We start from the raw sequence: 16,130 nt of genomic DNA on the forward strand, positions 1-16,130 counted from the left end.
TTTTGACTTTTATTATTGGATGTACTTACTGTATTAAATACTGAATTCTTTTTACAAACTATATATATATATATATATATATATATATATATATATATATATATATATATATTTCCGAATGTTTAAAATGTAATTTCTATAGGATATATTTTCTTCAAGTATTGGTAAAAGTAAATCAATTTTGTGTCCGCTTTGCAAATTACGACGCACCTCCCGATATTTCGTATCGAATTTCAATTTTTATGTTTAGAATTTCCATTGACTACTTTGATAGATGATCTCTGATTATAAAGAAAAATGGAGAAAATTGTGATGAAAACGCTAATCTGAGTGAAACGTAGCAGCTCATTGAATTTCAAAAATGAATTTATTTCTTAATTGAATGTTCACTATACGATGTTAAATTACGCCATCTCGTAAAAATGACTGAAAATAAGTATTAATCTACAGATAAAAAATATACCCAATACACAATATTAAATATCATGAATAAGAGAGGGTAGATAAGTCTAAACACATTCTGGAGTCTTCCATGGGGGATGTCACAGCAGGGTTCCTCCGCGCAGCCCTCTTCATTGGTTGATGTAGAGGTTTGCTATAAAATATCAAAAGGCATTTTAAAGAAGGATGGGAAATATTTGAAACCATTAGTTGTGAAAATCAATCGAGACTAAAACCTTTTATGTATTACAATCACTTGTATAAACAAAGTTGTACGAATTGCATGCTTCCAACCAATTAACTGGTTTCGTTCAATTAAGAAATGGTCGTCGGTAGTACAGCTGAGGAAAGGGGTAGTTTTCTCCAATGGAACTACATGTATTTGACAAATGTTTTCGAATATTAAGTTTCTGGAAATGTTTCAAGAAATTACAAACAAGAGTACCGTCCAACGGTACATAACACGCCCATGAAAAGCTATTATAGGGTGTTTTTCTTACACCATGATTTGTAGAACTTGGCTTCAGGTAGTATCAGCAATCATCAGGGTATGGCATACCGGTACTTTCTTTGCATCGTAAAATCGGACAAATCACATACTCTCTATGTAATATTTTCACTTGGCATAAGGTGTATGTGTACCAAATTGGATGGTCCTAACCCTAACGGTTCGGTCTGTATCCTGCTACTACGAGCTTGAGAAACAATTGCCATAATTAAGGTGTATATGTACCAAGTTTGACAGTCCTAGCCCCAACAGTTCGGTCTGTACACTACCTATAAGGTTTTCCTATTAAGTGATACTACAATGTAAAACTTATACGGTACCAATTTTGATGCACCAGATGCGCATTTTGACAAATAAATTCTCTTCAGTGATGCTCAACCGAAATGTTTGAAATCCGAAATAACAATGAAGTTTTAGAGCTATCATGGGGAAAAACAGTGTTCCAAAGAAAGTAATCTAATTAAAATCAGATCCTAGGATACGCTCACAATCGCTACAATAATACTTACGCAAAGTATACGGCGCGGATCTAAGAAGTCTGATTTGAATTAGATTGAGTGATACTACGATCTTGACCTTGAAAAACAATAGGCATCTTTCTTTCATCATGGTGATCAAATTTTCCAAGTTATAATATCCTGGAGCTTACGGTTCGGTTTGTATCCTGACCACAATGTTTTCCTACTTCGTGATAATACGACCTTCACCTTTGACTTCTGACCTTGAAAAACAATAGACATCTTCCTCACATCATGGTGATCAAATATACCAAGTTGTAATATCCTGGATCTTACGGTTCGGTATGTATATACTACCTACAAGGTTTTCCTACTAAATGATACTGCGAATTCAACCTTGAAAAACAATAGGTGTCTTCCTTTCATCATGGTCATCAAATATACCAATCCCGTGGGGATCCGGGTTAAAATAGGTCCTCAGTACCCCTTGCTTGTCGTAGAAGGCGACTAAATGGGGCGGTCCTTCGGATGAGACCGCAAAAACCGAGGTCCCGTGTCACAGCAGGTGTGGAACGATAAAGATCCCTCCCTGCTCAAAGGCCATAAGTGCCGAGCATAGGCCGAAATTTTGCAGCCCTTCACCGGCAGTGGTGACGTTTCCATATGAGTGAAATATTCTCGAGAGGGACGTTAAACAATATACAATCAATCAATCAAATATACCAAGATGTAAAATCCTGGAGCTTACGGTTCGGTCTGTATCCTGCCCACAACGTCCGGACAGACAGACGGACGACGCTATACCATAACACGTCCCGTCTTCGACGAGCGTACAATAATAACGGTCTAAATGATAATAATCGCAGTATTATTACCTTATATTTTTGTTTCGTTTTATCTTTGGTTTTTTCTTTCCTCCGCTTTATGTTGTGTACCACAGCAAACACACAAAGAGCCATAATAGTGAAGAACATGCACATTGCCATCCAAATGTCAACTGCAATGAGGCCTTCCAATCCACTTCCCATTGAAACCACGCCCACCAGCTGTGTTACTACAGAGAGGACACATAACACGCCCAGACTGGTGCGTGCGCCTACTTGGCCCTTATCAATCCACATGCTCATCCAACCCAGAATCACCAGAAACACACTTGGGATGTAGATACGTAAAATTAACTGACTGAAGTCCCGTACTATGTTCACTTTGATTTTTAAACATGGATTTATTTCTGTAAAGATGATACCAGAATTGATATTACGCACAAAAATCAAATGGTCTTTTGTATTATGTTTTCTTGGTGGTAAATAAAAAAACAACAATACACAAAACCTGAACTTGTAGAACAGCCCATTTCTTTTATGCTGCTGACCTCCAAACCACTGGTAGAAAACTCGTCTCTATACTTGAAAGCACCATACCGATTCCAAGTCATGTTCACTTCAGAAGTTGTAAAGGAATCTGAAACGATGCGTACGTGCAAGGTGAAGATAACGAACAGTGATCAATCTCATAACTCCTATAAGCAATGCAAAATAGAGAGTTGGGCAAATACGGACCCCTGGATATACCAGAGGTGGGATCAGGTGCCTAGGGAGGAGTAAGCATCCCCTATCGACCGGTATATGATCAGAAACATGTGTAGTTTAGTTTGTCTCTTACAGTTTAGCTGTGCAACCACCCTATATTCAACAAAAAATATAATTGCACACAAGAACAGAATGTTCCAAAAAACAAGTCCCTATTTGTCAGTTTTATCCATGACACGGTACATAAGAATACAAAACATGCCTGGTCGCGGTAGCTCAGTGGTAGAGCGTTCGTTTCGTAACCAGCAGATCGTGAGTTAGACCCCACTCGTGTCATGGCCGCGTCAAACCTACACCAACGCTCGGCATTTAAAAGTGGGAACCACGGGCCTTCCCCCGGACGTAGCGGGTTAACGTAATTGTTTCTGCAATGATTGTTACCTTCAATACCCGATTAAACATCAAAGAGAAATATTTTATTGCTAGGGCTGTCCACCTTTCTGTAAACAGTTCTTTTGTTATTGTTTTGTTCAATCATTATTTTCCTGCCGTCAAAAAATTTCGTCTTAAAACTTATCGTGATTATAGTGATGTAGTACTTCTCGAAAAAAGATCACATATCATCTAGCGTGATTGAACTTTGACCCCTTACAGAGCTATTGGGCATTACGCAGAAACTCTTGTTATCGTTTTGAAAGCAGTATGGCCCGATGTTCATGTATTATTTTTGTAAATAATTACTTTAAAGCAGATTAATTACTTTATAAAGTTATTAACTTTCCCTTAATTACATGCTTGAAAACATCTGCATGTAAAAGAAAACAGTGAGAATATTATTTAGAAAGTAAATATAGTGTGGTACATACTAGTATATAATTATATAGTGTTAGACGTCTATAAATAGACCCACGCGCGTCAGGGGAATCCCAACATGATGTATTAACTCATATGCAACTGTCTAGTTTTAAGGCTGAAAGAGCGTAAAACAACGAATTACCAAGAGCACTGGTATTAAACTGATGATAGTAACGATCGTTACTATCATCCCAAGATGGCGGAAGGAAATTCCGGAAAGACCACATTTACTTATTATATCTATTTGTATTGTTTATTTGCGAATGATATGAAGGTAAGAAATATCATACAATAGCAACAATTGCGATCAGGTGTTATTTTATCTTTTATACGGCTCATATGAACAGAAAATTCGTCGTTGAAAAAACAGCGAGGATGATAGTAACGAAAGTTTTACGTTACTATCATCATTCATTTCCGTTACTATCATTCTCGCTGTTTTTTCAACGACGAATTTTCTGTATAAAAGTATAAAAGGTTATTTAGTAGAATTGATACAGACATTAGACAAAAGGATTCAATTACCCTCAATGGGAGTTAATGCCCCTTTCATTTTACGAGTTCTATGTAAAGCATGTCAAACTTGAGAACGGTTTGTCGTACGGACAAAGGACCAATTGGAATGGAATGGAAATCACAGAATTTTTCCCAAATCAATAGCATTAAAACCTATGACTTTTCAACACTATACACGACCATTCCTCACGATAAATTAAAGACTAGACTTTTTGACATCATAGACAGTTGCTTCTTCAACAAAAACGGAAAACGGAAATATTCATATCTAGTGATCAGTCATTCAAAAACTTACTTTGTTAAACACCACTCTGATTCCACGCACAAATACTCTGAAGTTGAAATAAAAAATATGCTAGAGTTCCTCATTGACAATATCTTCGTGGTCTTTGGTGATCAGGTCTTCCAACAGTCTGTTGGAATTCCCATGGGCACGAATTGTGCTCCTTTGTTAGCTGACCTGTTTTTATATTCATATGAAGCAGAATTTATTCAAAAACTTTTACGTGAGAAGAAAAAATCTCTCGCTGTGACCTTCAATTCGACTTTTAGATATATCGATGAAGTTTTGTCTATTAATAATGATAGCTTTCATTCATATGTCGATTTGATATATCCCTGTGAGCTCGAAATAAAGGACACCACAGAGTCGTCCACTTCTGCTTCATACTTGGATATTTTATTGAAAGTAGACATTAACGGCAAACTAACAACTCAACTGTATGACAAACGGGATGATTTCAGCTTCTCCATCGTCAACTTCCCACATTTGTGTAGCAATATTCCATTATCACCTGCATATGGTGTTTATATATCTCAACTGATTCGATATGCAAGAGCTTGTTCTGGGTATAGTCAGTTTTTAAATCGAGGTAAGCTACTGACAAACAAGTTGATGGTACAGGGATTTCAACAGTCTCGATTGAAGTCAGCATTTCGCAAATTCTATGGTCGTTATAACGATCTAGTTCGTCAATACAACCTCGCATTGGGTCAAATGCTGTCTGACGTGTTTCATACCGATTGTTAAGCCGTTCTTGGCACACTGATTTTGACTGCGGATAACTCCGTTTACCTGATCAGGATATGGGGCTCACGGCGGGTGTGACCGGTCAACAGGGGATGCTTACTCCTCCTAGGCACCTGATCCCACCTCTGGTGTGTCCAGGGGTCCGTGTTTGCCCAACTATCTAATTTGTATTGCTTGTAGGAGTTATGAGATTGATCACTGTTCGTTATCTTCACCTTGCATCTTTGACCTTGAAAATTAGATCAAGGTCAAAGTAACCAAAAATAAGAGAAAATAGCATTTTATATTCTCTTTCCTGCTAGATTGATTGATTAATTATTGCTCGAGAATATCTCACTCATATGGAGATGTCACCACTGTCGGTGAAGGGCTGCACAATTTCGGCCTATGCTCGGAGCTTACGGCCTTTGAGCAGGGAGGGATCTTTATCGTGCCACACCTGCTGTGACACGGGACTTCGGTACCTTCGCTGATGAATTCACATTAAAACACCCTTTGCAGTAAGAAGTTAACCGAAGGGATCAGAGACCTCTTAAGCATAGTTATTGCCCCTAAAAGTCTCCAATATCATTATTTAAGCCTATAGCCTTTACATTGATATGGATAGAGACATGGGGCCACTTACTTAAAGCCCTATGAACGTTGACCTTCAAAATAAGGTCAAGGTCATCATGAAGTTTATTCATTTTCAAGGTGTAAGTCTTTTGGAATATTTTCAAATACAATTAATGTTATTTGATCCTATATTGACCTTTAAATCCTTTTCGACACATTTACCTCCCCTTTAATGCTTTATAATATTTCAACTTCATTGTCATTCGTACTATTAAAGATAATCAGTGGAAGTGTCAGCTTTCGCTCTTAAATTCTTTACCTTGAATTTTAGGTCAAGGTCAAAAATAGTTTTTAATACTCTTTATAAATAAAATAGAAATTCTAAGGTTGCGAGTTTAGAAAATTCTCTCCCCCCCTTTTTTTTTTTTTTTTTTTTTTTTTTTTAATACAAAATACTACATTTCAGTCCTTTTAGAGTTTCTTATATCACCTAAAATATTCTTATCCTCTTATAAACTGCAGAGGATGGAAAACCCTCTATTGTTCGCGAACAATTAAGATCACTAGTTTATATTTATATCTGAATACATATTTTTAAAATACAATTGTATAAAGTAGATTTAAGTACTAAAATATCATATCATTGATCCAATGGTTACATGGAACTTGGAACAGCCAATACACTCTTTGACCTTGACGACGCTTCATATTTGGTAATGATTACGCGGACAGGTGGTGCTAGAAAACCTGATCGAAATCCAAATTACATATGGATCTTAAGAATACTTTGGAATGGATGGATAAAAACAAACTTACAATCAATAAAACGCAGTGCATGATTACTTATCATTTCCATTAGTGGAACTCTTCAAATTAAAGGCTCGTAAAGTCGTGCTACTGGGACATCATACGTAAACATTACTTTAGGCATACGTAATATAAATTATGGTATCGAATACATATTATAACCGACTGCAAACCACGACACTGATTAAAATTCTAAAGGCAAAAGGAATTGATTATTCTTGCAAGAAAACGGACGAACTTATTAAACTATGTAAAGGAGTACAGGTACTAAATCTGCCAAATGTGACCGATATAAAGCATCAATCGCAAGAAGAACTGTGAAGGGAAAAACCAATATGCACATCCGACACAATAACTTTTCTTGTAATTAATGGGATTCATATGCTATTAAAATTATTCTGTCAGATTATGAAGACATTCTATTTTATCATACAATTTGGACAGGTTCATATGGCATGGACTTTGTAATCGTTAATGTAACCCCCCCCCCTCTCTCTCTCTCTCTCTCATTTTCAAATATTTTAGAATAAGTTATATATTTGCCAAACTGCAATTTTTTTTAGACGTTTATAACACTAATTAACACAACAAATGCGTTTCTAAACTGCATGTAAGCTATTTTGAAAATTACAAAATATTGATTGACTTAGGACAGAGAACATCGTTGTTTGGAATTTTTATAAAAGGTGTAGTAGAGTTTAAAAAAACATGTAACATCCTTGATAAACTAGTGTTAGAATATTTGGAAAATGCAGTTTGACCAATGGCTCTTTTATTTAAAAGTACACCATGTACTTTAACTTAAAAAAAAAGGGGGGGGGGGGCTATGAACGTTTCGTTTATGTCCCAGTAATCTCGCACTTGCTCGCGAGACTTGTGCATTTTCTTACCAATGACGCACAAGAGTGATCAAAGCGCGATAACTCTAATGTGCTGGTAATGAGAAGTATTGGTACAGAAAAAAGATCAAGAAATTGTAGAAAATTTTCGATAAAAGTGGACAATATCGCCATCGAAAATGTATCATGTGCAAAACTACGTGGTCTGAACATATTGAAATTTTAACCAAAAAACTTGCAAGCAAAATAGGTGTGTTATCTAGATTACGTTCATTCTTGTCAACTGAATTATTACTGAAAATTTTTAATACAATTGTTTTACTTCATTTTAACTACTGTTGTACTGTTTGGGGCAATATGAAAAACAAGGACGGTCTTTACAAATTATGCAAACTTCAAAAGCGAGCTGCTAGAGTGATTTTAAATACATGTATAAATTTTTATACACCTACAACAGAAATGATGCAGCAACTTAGATGGATGCCTCTGTCAGACTATTTTGTATATAGAACTATCATTCTTGTCTTTAAAGTTTTACATAGTCTAACCCCCGATTATTTATATGTTTTTCAGTATGTTCATGAAATTAGCAGTAGATCTACTAGATTAAGTCAAAGTAATTCATTATATATCCAGTGAGCAAAGACACAATATTTTAGAAGATCTTTAACAATTTACCGTTCGCAGTTATGGAATAATATGCCAGAATTTTTAAAATATTACCCAACATTGGAAACTTTTAAATCCGCTTATCTTAGAATTTTTTTTTCATTCGGGAAATTAAAACCATATAGATTTGTTTTTGATTATTTTCAGTTTTATTTTTATTTGTTTATTTATTTTGTTTTATTTTCAGCTTTAAATATGTAAATAGCATACAGGTATGTATACAACATACATTCATATACTATTTTATATTGTATCTGTATAATACTGCTGTCTGTACATATGTTTTCAGGACCACAATGTAAACTAGTTTTAAACTAATTGTGCTATCCTGTTTAAATAAAGGACATTATTATTATTATTATTTGCAGCATGTATTCATTGTCGTTGATGAGAACAATGTTAATTTCAAATGAAATATAAGAGAAAATATTCAGTGAATGTAAATGTTAATTGATTTAAATTCAAATACCTGTGAGGATACGAGTCTAACACTGTATCTAAACATATATTAATTTCTAAGAGATAAGAGACGCATGATGATTTCAGAGCCCAAATTCCACTTACAGCTTTCAAATACCAATGTGCAAGATTGGGAACCACGCGGGAAACCAACTGACGTCAGAGGACAAGGTGTGCGCACTGTTAGCCTGTAAATATGGTAATCATCATTATTGTGCTCTTGAATCAATTTGGCATGAACATTTCCGGTCTACTTACAAGCAAATGTTTTGAGTTATCAAATGTCAAAATTAATCAAAATCTTGGAAATGTAACAATCAATTTTACTTTTCTACCCTTTTTTTTAAAAATTTTACTTTATTTTGAATACATCAAAACCAAGTGTCGAGAGCAGCATGAGCATTAGCTGCGGATCTGTAGCTCTCTAAGAAAATACCGTGGCAGACCTGAAGTTTCTTAGAGAGCTGCAAATTCACAGCTTCTCGAGTGCCTGCCTATGCTAACCTCGTGCTTTTCACTAAAGTTCCGTTAGGGTAGATGCGGATGAACATATTAGGTTTGATGACGTTGTGCTGGGTTTCGGATATGGCGTTGGTGATGTAACTATCGGGTGTCCATATATACACGTATTTGTCGAGATCCAACAGGACGTATTTCCCAGCGAAGAGGATGGAGCTGGCGTTGTATTTCAGACGGACATCCTCCCATTCTTGAATCAAATGGAACGAAGTCCCCAGTTCCTAAAGAAATTCAGTACTATGTTTAATGATACTTTACGTTAAAATGAAGGAATAACGAATATCATATCCTAACATCAACTTCTGTTTAACAGTCTATACACAATATTCAATAATTCATTTCGAGCAAATAAAATGAATTGAAACATCAATTTATGTGCATCAAATTTCACATATAAAATTCTCATGAAAGTTCTCCCAAAGGTAATACAGTTGTAAGCAATATTGATGTTTCATTTTCAGAGTTACAACCGTGACATCATTTAACAGTCTTATCTTGTTTATTGATTGATGCAGAAAACTTTTGTTTTGTAAATTCCAATCGATGACTGTAGACATATCGCTGTTATTGGCTTATTACATGTACCTACTTATGTGCTTGTGATGACGACACAATGCAGATCCACTCACCGATAAAGTTGGCGACTGCACATGAGTGAAAAGAAGCTCCGTCGCTATTCGAGTTGCTTGACCTGAAATGTTTGTGTTGAAGAATGAAAAAAGCAAACAATCTTATCCTTGCAAATAATTCCTAAATCTGAACTTGATATGCTGTGTCGAATTCTAGGTTAATTTTGACTCCAAAAATCGATATTTGATATTCAAAGTTTCTTAAGGTTGTGTTACGACGTCAAAGACAAAACTACTCTAGGATATAAATATACTGGTAATTTACAAATCCGCACAACTCCCATACTTTAATTTTGCAATAACCAGGTAGATAAGTTTTTATTTAAAAGTGCACCTTTCTGTGAACTTGAACTCAAGTACACACGCTATCCACACGGAGAAGCTAAACTCACCTGTGTAAGTCCACGGGGGTATGTCATAATTATTTTTAGTCAGGTTGGCCTCGAGGTTCTCCCAGCTAAAGGAGAAATATATCCTTTAAAGCTAAACGAAATCAACTTGTGTTAATATGTATGGTAAAATTGATGTATACTAATTATGAAAAACTAAAATTTTCCTTACCTTGGCAAAGCATGAAAAATTCCAAAAAGAGACAGGAAGGTCGTGAGGCGCAGATTCAGGAAAACGGGCACCATGCTCCCTCTTCTTTTGACCTGTGTGGACTTACAGAGGATTTTAAATGTCAGTCGAAATCAAATACCTGTACTCCAGTCTTAAGAACGTGCACAATATCTTAAAATTGTTTGGAGAGGCCCACTGATTAAGACCCAGACTTTCACGGTCTTTTGCTCTTAATCAATAAACTGTTTCATATGCACTAGAACAGTTTAATGTGAATTATATGCAGTTTCCCTCGAATTACCACTATATTTCATAAATGCAGAACAAAAATTGGGATACATTAGAGTCTCTGGTCTGTCCCATTTCTACTTTTTTATCTGAGAGCTTCAGTTCTGCAGCTACAGATTTCCGCGAGTGATATGGGTACATGTACACCCATCGTCGCAAACCGCGGTTTTGAGTGCACACACGCTCCCTCGAACTGATGCTGGAGAGAATCGATGAGAAGCACCCGTGGGTAACAGACGATGATGTACACCGGAGTTTTAAATTAGACTAGCTGGAATCCTCTAGGTTTATGTAATACTAATGTGTAAAAGTTTAACTTCACCATTAACTTTCCATATATAATATTTACCCCCCCCCCCCCATACATACATGTACATCGTTACACTAACAACAGTTTCATTGCTTTTCCTGATCGTTATGAGGGGAACATTTCACGTGTTTTCATATTTATTTAAAAATACTTTTATCGATAACGTTGATGAATTTTCGGATAAAATCATTTAAGCCAGGGATGTAAATGTAAAACTGTTAACAGTGGCGGATTTAAGGAGGGCGCAGCCGCCCCCCCCCCCCCCCCCATAAATTTTTTAACTTAACGTAAATCGTGGTATCTTGTTTAAAAAAAATGTACAAAACAATGAAAGAAGCAATAATTTCTTCCACTCCCGGAGAAATAATTGACAAAATCTATTGATTTCTTGAATTACTTTATTGGAAGAACTTAATTTTTTCCAAAAACCCTTAAAATTTGCGTCATTTTATTAATTTCACCTCATAAAAAATGATAGAAAATAGTACAAAAGACTAAATAGGAGATGTATTTCAAGCCCTATATAATCTGTAAAATCCAGGAGCTCCCGGGGGCTTTGCCCCCTGGGTCCCCACCAGGGCTTCGCCCCCAGACCCCCTGCCTCATAAATTGGCGCCCCCCGTAACCGCAATTCCTGGATCCGCTCCTGGTTAAACATTCCTCCAATACATTACAATCCCACCAGAATTTCACATAACACACACACACGCTTCGATCTTAATCTTAGTAATGTCAATATCAAAAGAGCACCTATTCCAAACAAAAGAAGGAATTTCAGCACAGCTCTTACAAATATGCTGTATACAATTTGGATAGAGTTCTTTCGAACAATTGAAAACTTTTTAAAGAAGTCCAAGCAGTTTTTTAAGTGCACTTCGTGCAATGCTAAATTGATATACATGTACTCAGAACTGGTTCTGTAAAAGTAACGGACCTAAATGACGATTGACTGACACATATTCCAATCTTTTACCTTGAAATAGTAATCTTGTTAAAAAAAATACAACGTTTTTGGATGGAATGGATTTCAGTAAGCATTTGTTAGACCATTTTTCTAAAACGTGTAAGTCATGATCTGATTGTCTGAGGCATGCATGCTGGAGCGTTTTAAGCTTATCTGAGGCATGCTGGAGCGTTTTAAGGACAGCGTACAATCTACACATCAATAACAAAATCTATTTCATCATTAATATGTATCAAATAGTAGAGGCACGTAGAATTACACGCGACAAATGACAGAAGAAAACCGCAGTGTACCTGTATACATTAACACGAATCAGGAACATCAGTGATGAAGTCGGTAACACATCAACGATCGAGGTCCAACTACATACCTATCAAACACAAGGAATCAGACCAATAATAAAAGCCAGGATAACGATGAAGAAGTGTTCCCAAGGTGTCACTTGGAAGATAGCAGCCAGATATTACATGTCAGGACTTACGGAAGACACAACCTGCATAGGAATCATCGCCTCCTTCGATCGTTTAAGAATCATGGTCATGCATATTAAGAGTGTTTGAATCAAAGTACGGAAAATCCCCAAAGTCAGCGAAAATAAACATATTATCTCCATATCGCGCGGACTTTGTCGCATCAGACTGATTTCACTTTACGGATTGAGAGCGTATGAGACCGAGGGTCACTGTAAAAGTTAGGCAGAGGAACCAGAAGAAGATTAAACTTTTTATCGAATCATGAACATTAAAGCCATATTCATTTAATTCGTGTTACTGAGTCTTATATCATGGGATATTGGAGGCATCAATCATAATTTCATCTTCACTCTGCCTGTCAGACATGAGACAAAACAAGAGTTGTGCAAACACAAGCTGTGTCCACAGAATTCTAAGTTTCTAAATATTGTAGTATTGATTTTATCTGCCGAAGTATAGTAAAATGTATGACTAGAAATGCACATGGAGCATCTGGCGTTAATCTACTGTTCAAAAAGTCAATAGAAAAACATGTTTGAATAAAAATGAATTGTCAAAAAGCTTTCTGAGAACTAAACTGCGACAAATTTTCAAACTTCAAATTTTCGATTTTTTTCTACCGTCATTAGAGATAAACACCGTATAAGTTTTACATTATGACCCCTGGGTCGAGGCCTCTGCTGGTGGACTGTTAGTCCCCAAAGGTCTCTACAGCCCAGTTGCTAGGTACTTCGTTACTAGCTTGAAAATACGGATGCATATTTAATTGCTGTGATAAAATTTAGAAATTCATTTCAAAATTCAGGATTACTCCCTCATGCATAGCTCTGATCCTTCGACGAATTTGGCTCCAGTCTTTGGCACTCTGTTTTTCTTTTTCGCTCTTACAAGTTTATTGCTTTTTCGGATTTCCAAAATTTCGGCTTGAGCATCACTGGAGACATTATTTGTCGAAACGCGCATCTGGTGCGACAAAATTGGTACCGTATAAGTTTTACATAAATCAAATCCGGGACAAAAACAAGTGAAAACGGATGAACAACTGAAAATGTTGATTTCCTTGTGACAGATGCATGCATTAATGTTAAAGTAGTGAAAATAGCTTTCTTTTACCTGAATCCAGATATATTCGAGTCAAAACGTCGATCGAAGCCTAAACCGTCACCGGTTCCGGCATTTACACGTTTTCCAGAATCAAAGCATGAAGGTTTGCGAAGAGAAGTCGATGTATATGTAGCCTGTTTTCTTTTTAAAGAGAATTCTTAACGAAGTACTGCGATCCAGGAGATAATTCGAGACTTTGTTAGTTCTCTGTTACATGTGTCCCTGACGCAACTAAAACAGTATTTACAATGCCAGCTGGTTTTAATTCTCTACATCTTAAAGCACGTGTTAGAACTGAGTAATAAATCATTACACATCAACCAAAACAATATCTTTCTATAATTAAACCATCGTTCCTCACAGTATAATCCAAAGTTCCGCGTTTCTGTGAAACACAATACATTGAAATCGTCGGCTAAGGAAACTTCTTTAAATGGCCAGATTTGTTTCTTTAAGTTCATAATGTCAAGGATATTTGCAACAAGTATATCTACGCCGTTAATTTTCAAATTTTCGTGTTTTTCATCTTTTACTCAATTAAACCGATAGTTATTGTTAAAAATAAAATTATTGTTAGTTTCTAAATGAAATTGAAAGTATATAATAAAAAGCTCGGTCCGTCTACGCGACAAAAAACTCGGTCGTCATATTTTCCCATACAAAGTCTATAACCTATAAACATTGCACTGTTTGCACCAACAATGGACCGCGTTATATTTCCCGCGTTTAAGATGAATAGGCATAAAGTCGTGTTGCAAGATATTATGGGTCTTCGCTCGTCTCAACGGTTCCTATCAATAAGATTAAAGTGTCAGTTTCATTATATTGCAATTTACTTCCCTTCGTTTTCTCTCTATTGTCAAGTCGTACGTAAATTAGCAAATTGTCTCCCTTGCGTTGAACGAAATTTCAACCAATGAAATAAATTAATTTTTTTTTACATAATGCATTTTCTACCAAGCACAAAGGAGAGTAAGTGCATTGTCCGAAGACTGTAAAATACTTCAACTATGTATATACCGTCTATAGAATCCCGTAGGGATCCGGGTTAGAATAGGTCCTCAGTACCCCTTGCTTCTCGAAAGAGGTGACGAATTGGGGCGGTTCTTCGAACAAGACCGCAAAACAGAGGCCCCATGTCACAGCAGGTGTGGCACGATAAAGATCCCTCTCTGCTCAAAGGCCGTAAGCGCCGAGCATAGGCCTAAATTTTGCAGCGCTTCACCGGCAACGGTGATGTCTCCATTTGAGTGAAAGATTCACGAGAGTTAAACAATATACATTTGAAAGTTCATCATTCTAAGTACTATCAAAAACAAATCCCCCATAAATAATGGATAGGGTCACGTTGCTCGGTACTTTTTTTCAACGCACAGCGATCTGAATGGCACCCATCAACCACGATAATTTCCGCAGTGATTTCTTGTTTCGTGCGATACATGTAATTTCTCATCCCGACAATTGATTCAAACTCTTATAATATTTCTTTCAATTCCAAATAATTTCACTCTTATGCTCAGTCTGGGTAAACCGCGTCCCGGTAACACATCCGGGAGTTTGGAACTCTCATTCCCGCTGTATGTATTTCAAATGTGATTGTTACTCCCGTGTAAAAGAGGAACAAGAAACAGGGAACTGCAGTTTTTGCTTTGCATATTTCACATCCCGTTCGAGAATTGTTCACTCGTGTAGAGACGCCGCTGTAAGAGCTCTAGGATAAGTGCTTCACCTTTTGAACTACGCATGTGTCACATGGTCATAACTGAGTTTCGTGTTCTTCATCATGTGGTGACGGGATCTGGCCGCAGCGTATGAACACAAGTAATGATTAAATGATAAAACTCCATACGTTGCTAAAAAAAAAACCAAACAAACAAGAAACGTACATTAATAAATCATTCTACAAGTTTTGTGTAATCTGAACAAAAAGTGATGAAAAAAAAAGTTTTCTTCTTTGCGGTAAACATGTCAAGGTTATTCAATAAACGTGTAGAAATAATTTGGCAATTATCTACTACAGAAAAAATGGCATAAACAGAGTATAGAATTCATACTATTCACATTTGTAGCTACATAAAGATAGCTGATACACGTGCACGTGGCACACTATAAAGCGGACAACTGTTTACCTGGGGTAACTCTAACGTACTGACGACGCACCGGTTCCTTTAATCCGATAAATTCCACAAAATAATAAACTCCATTCATATTATTGCAGTAAATACAGTGTCATTCCATCATACAGATTGCAAGGCACTTGCCTCGTGCGGATCAGCGGTCTATATCGCAGAGCAGATTATTTCCCCTATATTGTGCGTGATTGCCTAAACTACATTTTTTGGAAATAAGAAATATGAGAATGTAGGTAAAACACTTCTATGTATTATATAGCATAAAACGCATCCCCCCCAATGCATTTCATTACACATGTATGCATAAGATATAATAAACGAAAAGACACTAATGCTTTCAAGATTCGTTGTCTCTCTCCGGGTATAAGTTTCTCAATCCCCTCCCTCCGGGGAATGGTGTCAGTTTGTGCATCCACAGGTAAATGTTTACCGGGATCGACAATGTTTTATAAACTATTGTGAAAAGAATTAATGAAAAAAATTG

At 36.4% G+C, this 16,130-nt stretch overlaps 1 protein-coding gene across 6 annotated transcripts; it reads right to left on the minus strand.

Annotated features, from left to right (window-relative positions):
* Nucleotides 1–348: 348 nt before the first annotated feature.
* Nucleotides 349–15,750, minus strand: LOC125681865 (glutamate-gated chloride channel alpha-like). Of its 6 annotated transcripts, none has more exons than XM_048922122.2 (10): nucleotides 12,419–15,310; nucleotides 12,231–12,307; nucleotides 10,376–10,476; nucleotides 10,207–10,271; nucleotides 9,815–9,876; nucleotides 9,171–9,406; nucleotides 8,772–8,854; nucleotides 2,740–2,868; nucleotides 2,283–2,638; nucleotides 349–595 (listed from the first exon to the last, which is right to left on the minus strand). In XM_048922122.2, the coding sequence occupies exons 3-10, from the start codon at nucleotides 10,447–10,449 to the stop codon at nucleotides 440–442; spliced, it is 1,161 nt and encodes a 386-aa protein (XP_048778079.1). In that variant the 5' UTR covers nucleotides 10,450–10,476; nucleotides 12,231–12,307; nucleotides 12,419–15,310; the 3' UTR covers nucleotides 349–439. The 6 variants fall into 6 exon arrangements, with proteins under 6 accessions (XP_048778079.1, XP_048778077.1, XP_048778080.1 ...); XM_048922120.2 differs by having other exon boundaries at nucleotides 13,524–14,436; XM_048922123.2 differs by lacking the exons at nucleotides 12,231–12,307; nucleotides 12,419–15,310 and adding an exon at nucleotides 15,644–15,750.
* Nucleotides 15,751–16,130: the final 380 nt, after the last annotated feature.

This window comes from Ostrea edulis, chromosome 2 (genome assembly GCF_947568905.1).
Source record: "Ostrea edulis chromosome 2, xbOstEdul1.1, whole genome shotgun sequence".
Taxonomy (NCBI): Eukaryota; Metazoa; Mollusca; class Bivalvia; order Ostreida; family Ostreidae; genus Ostrea; species Ostrea edulis.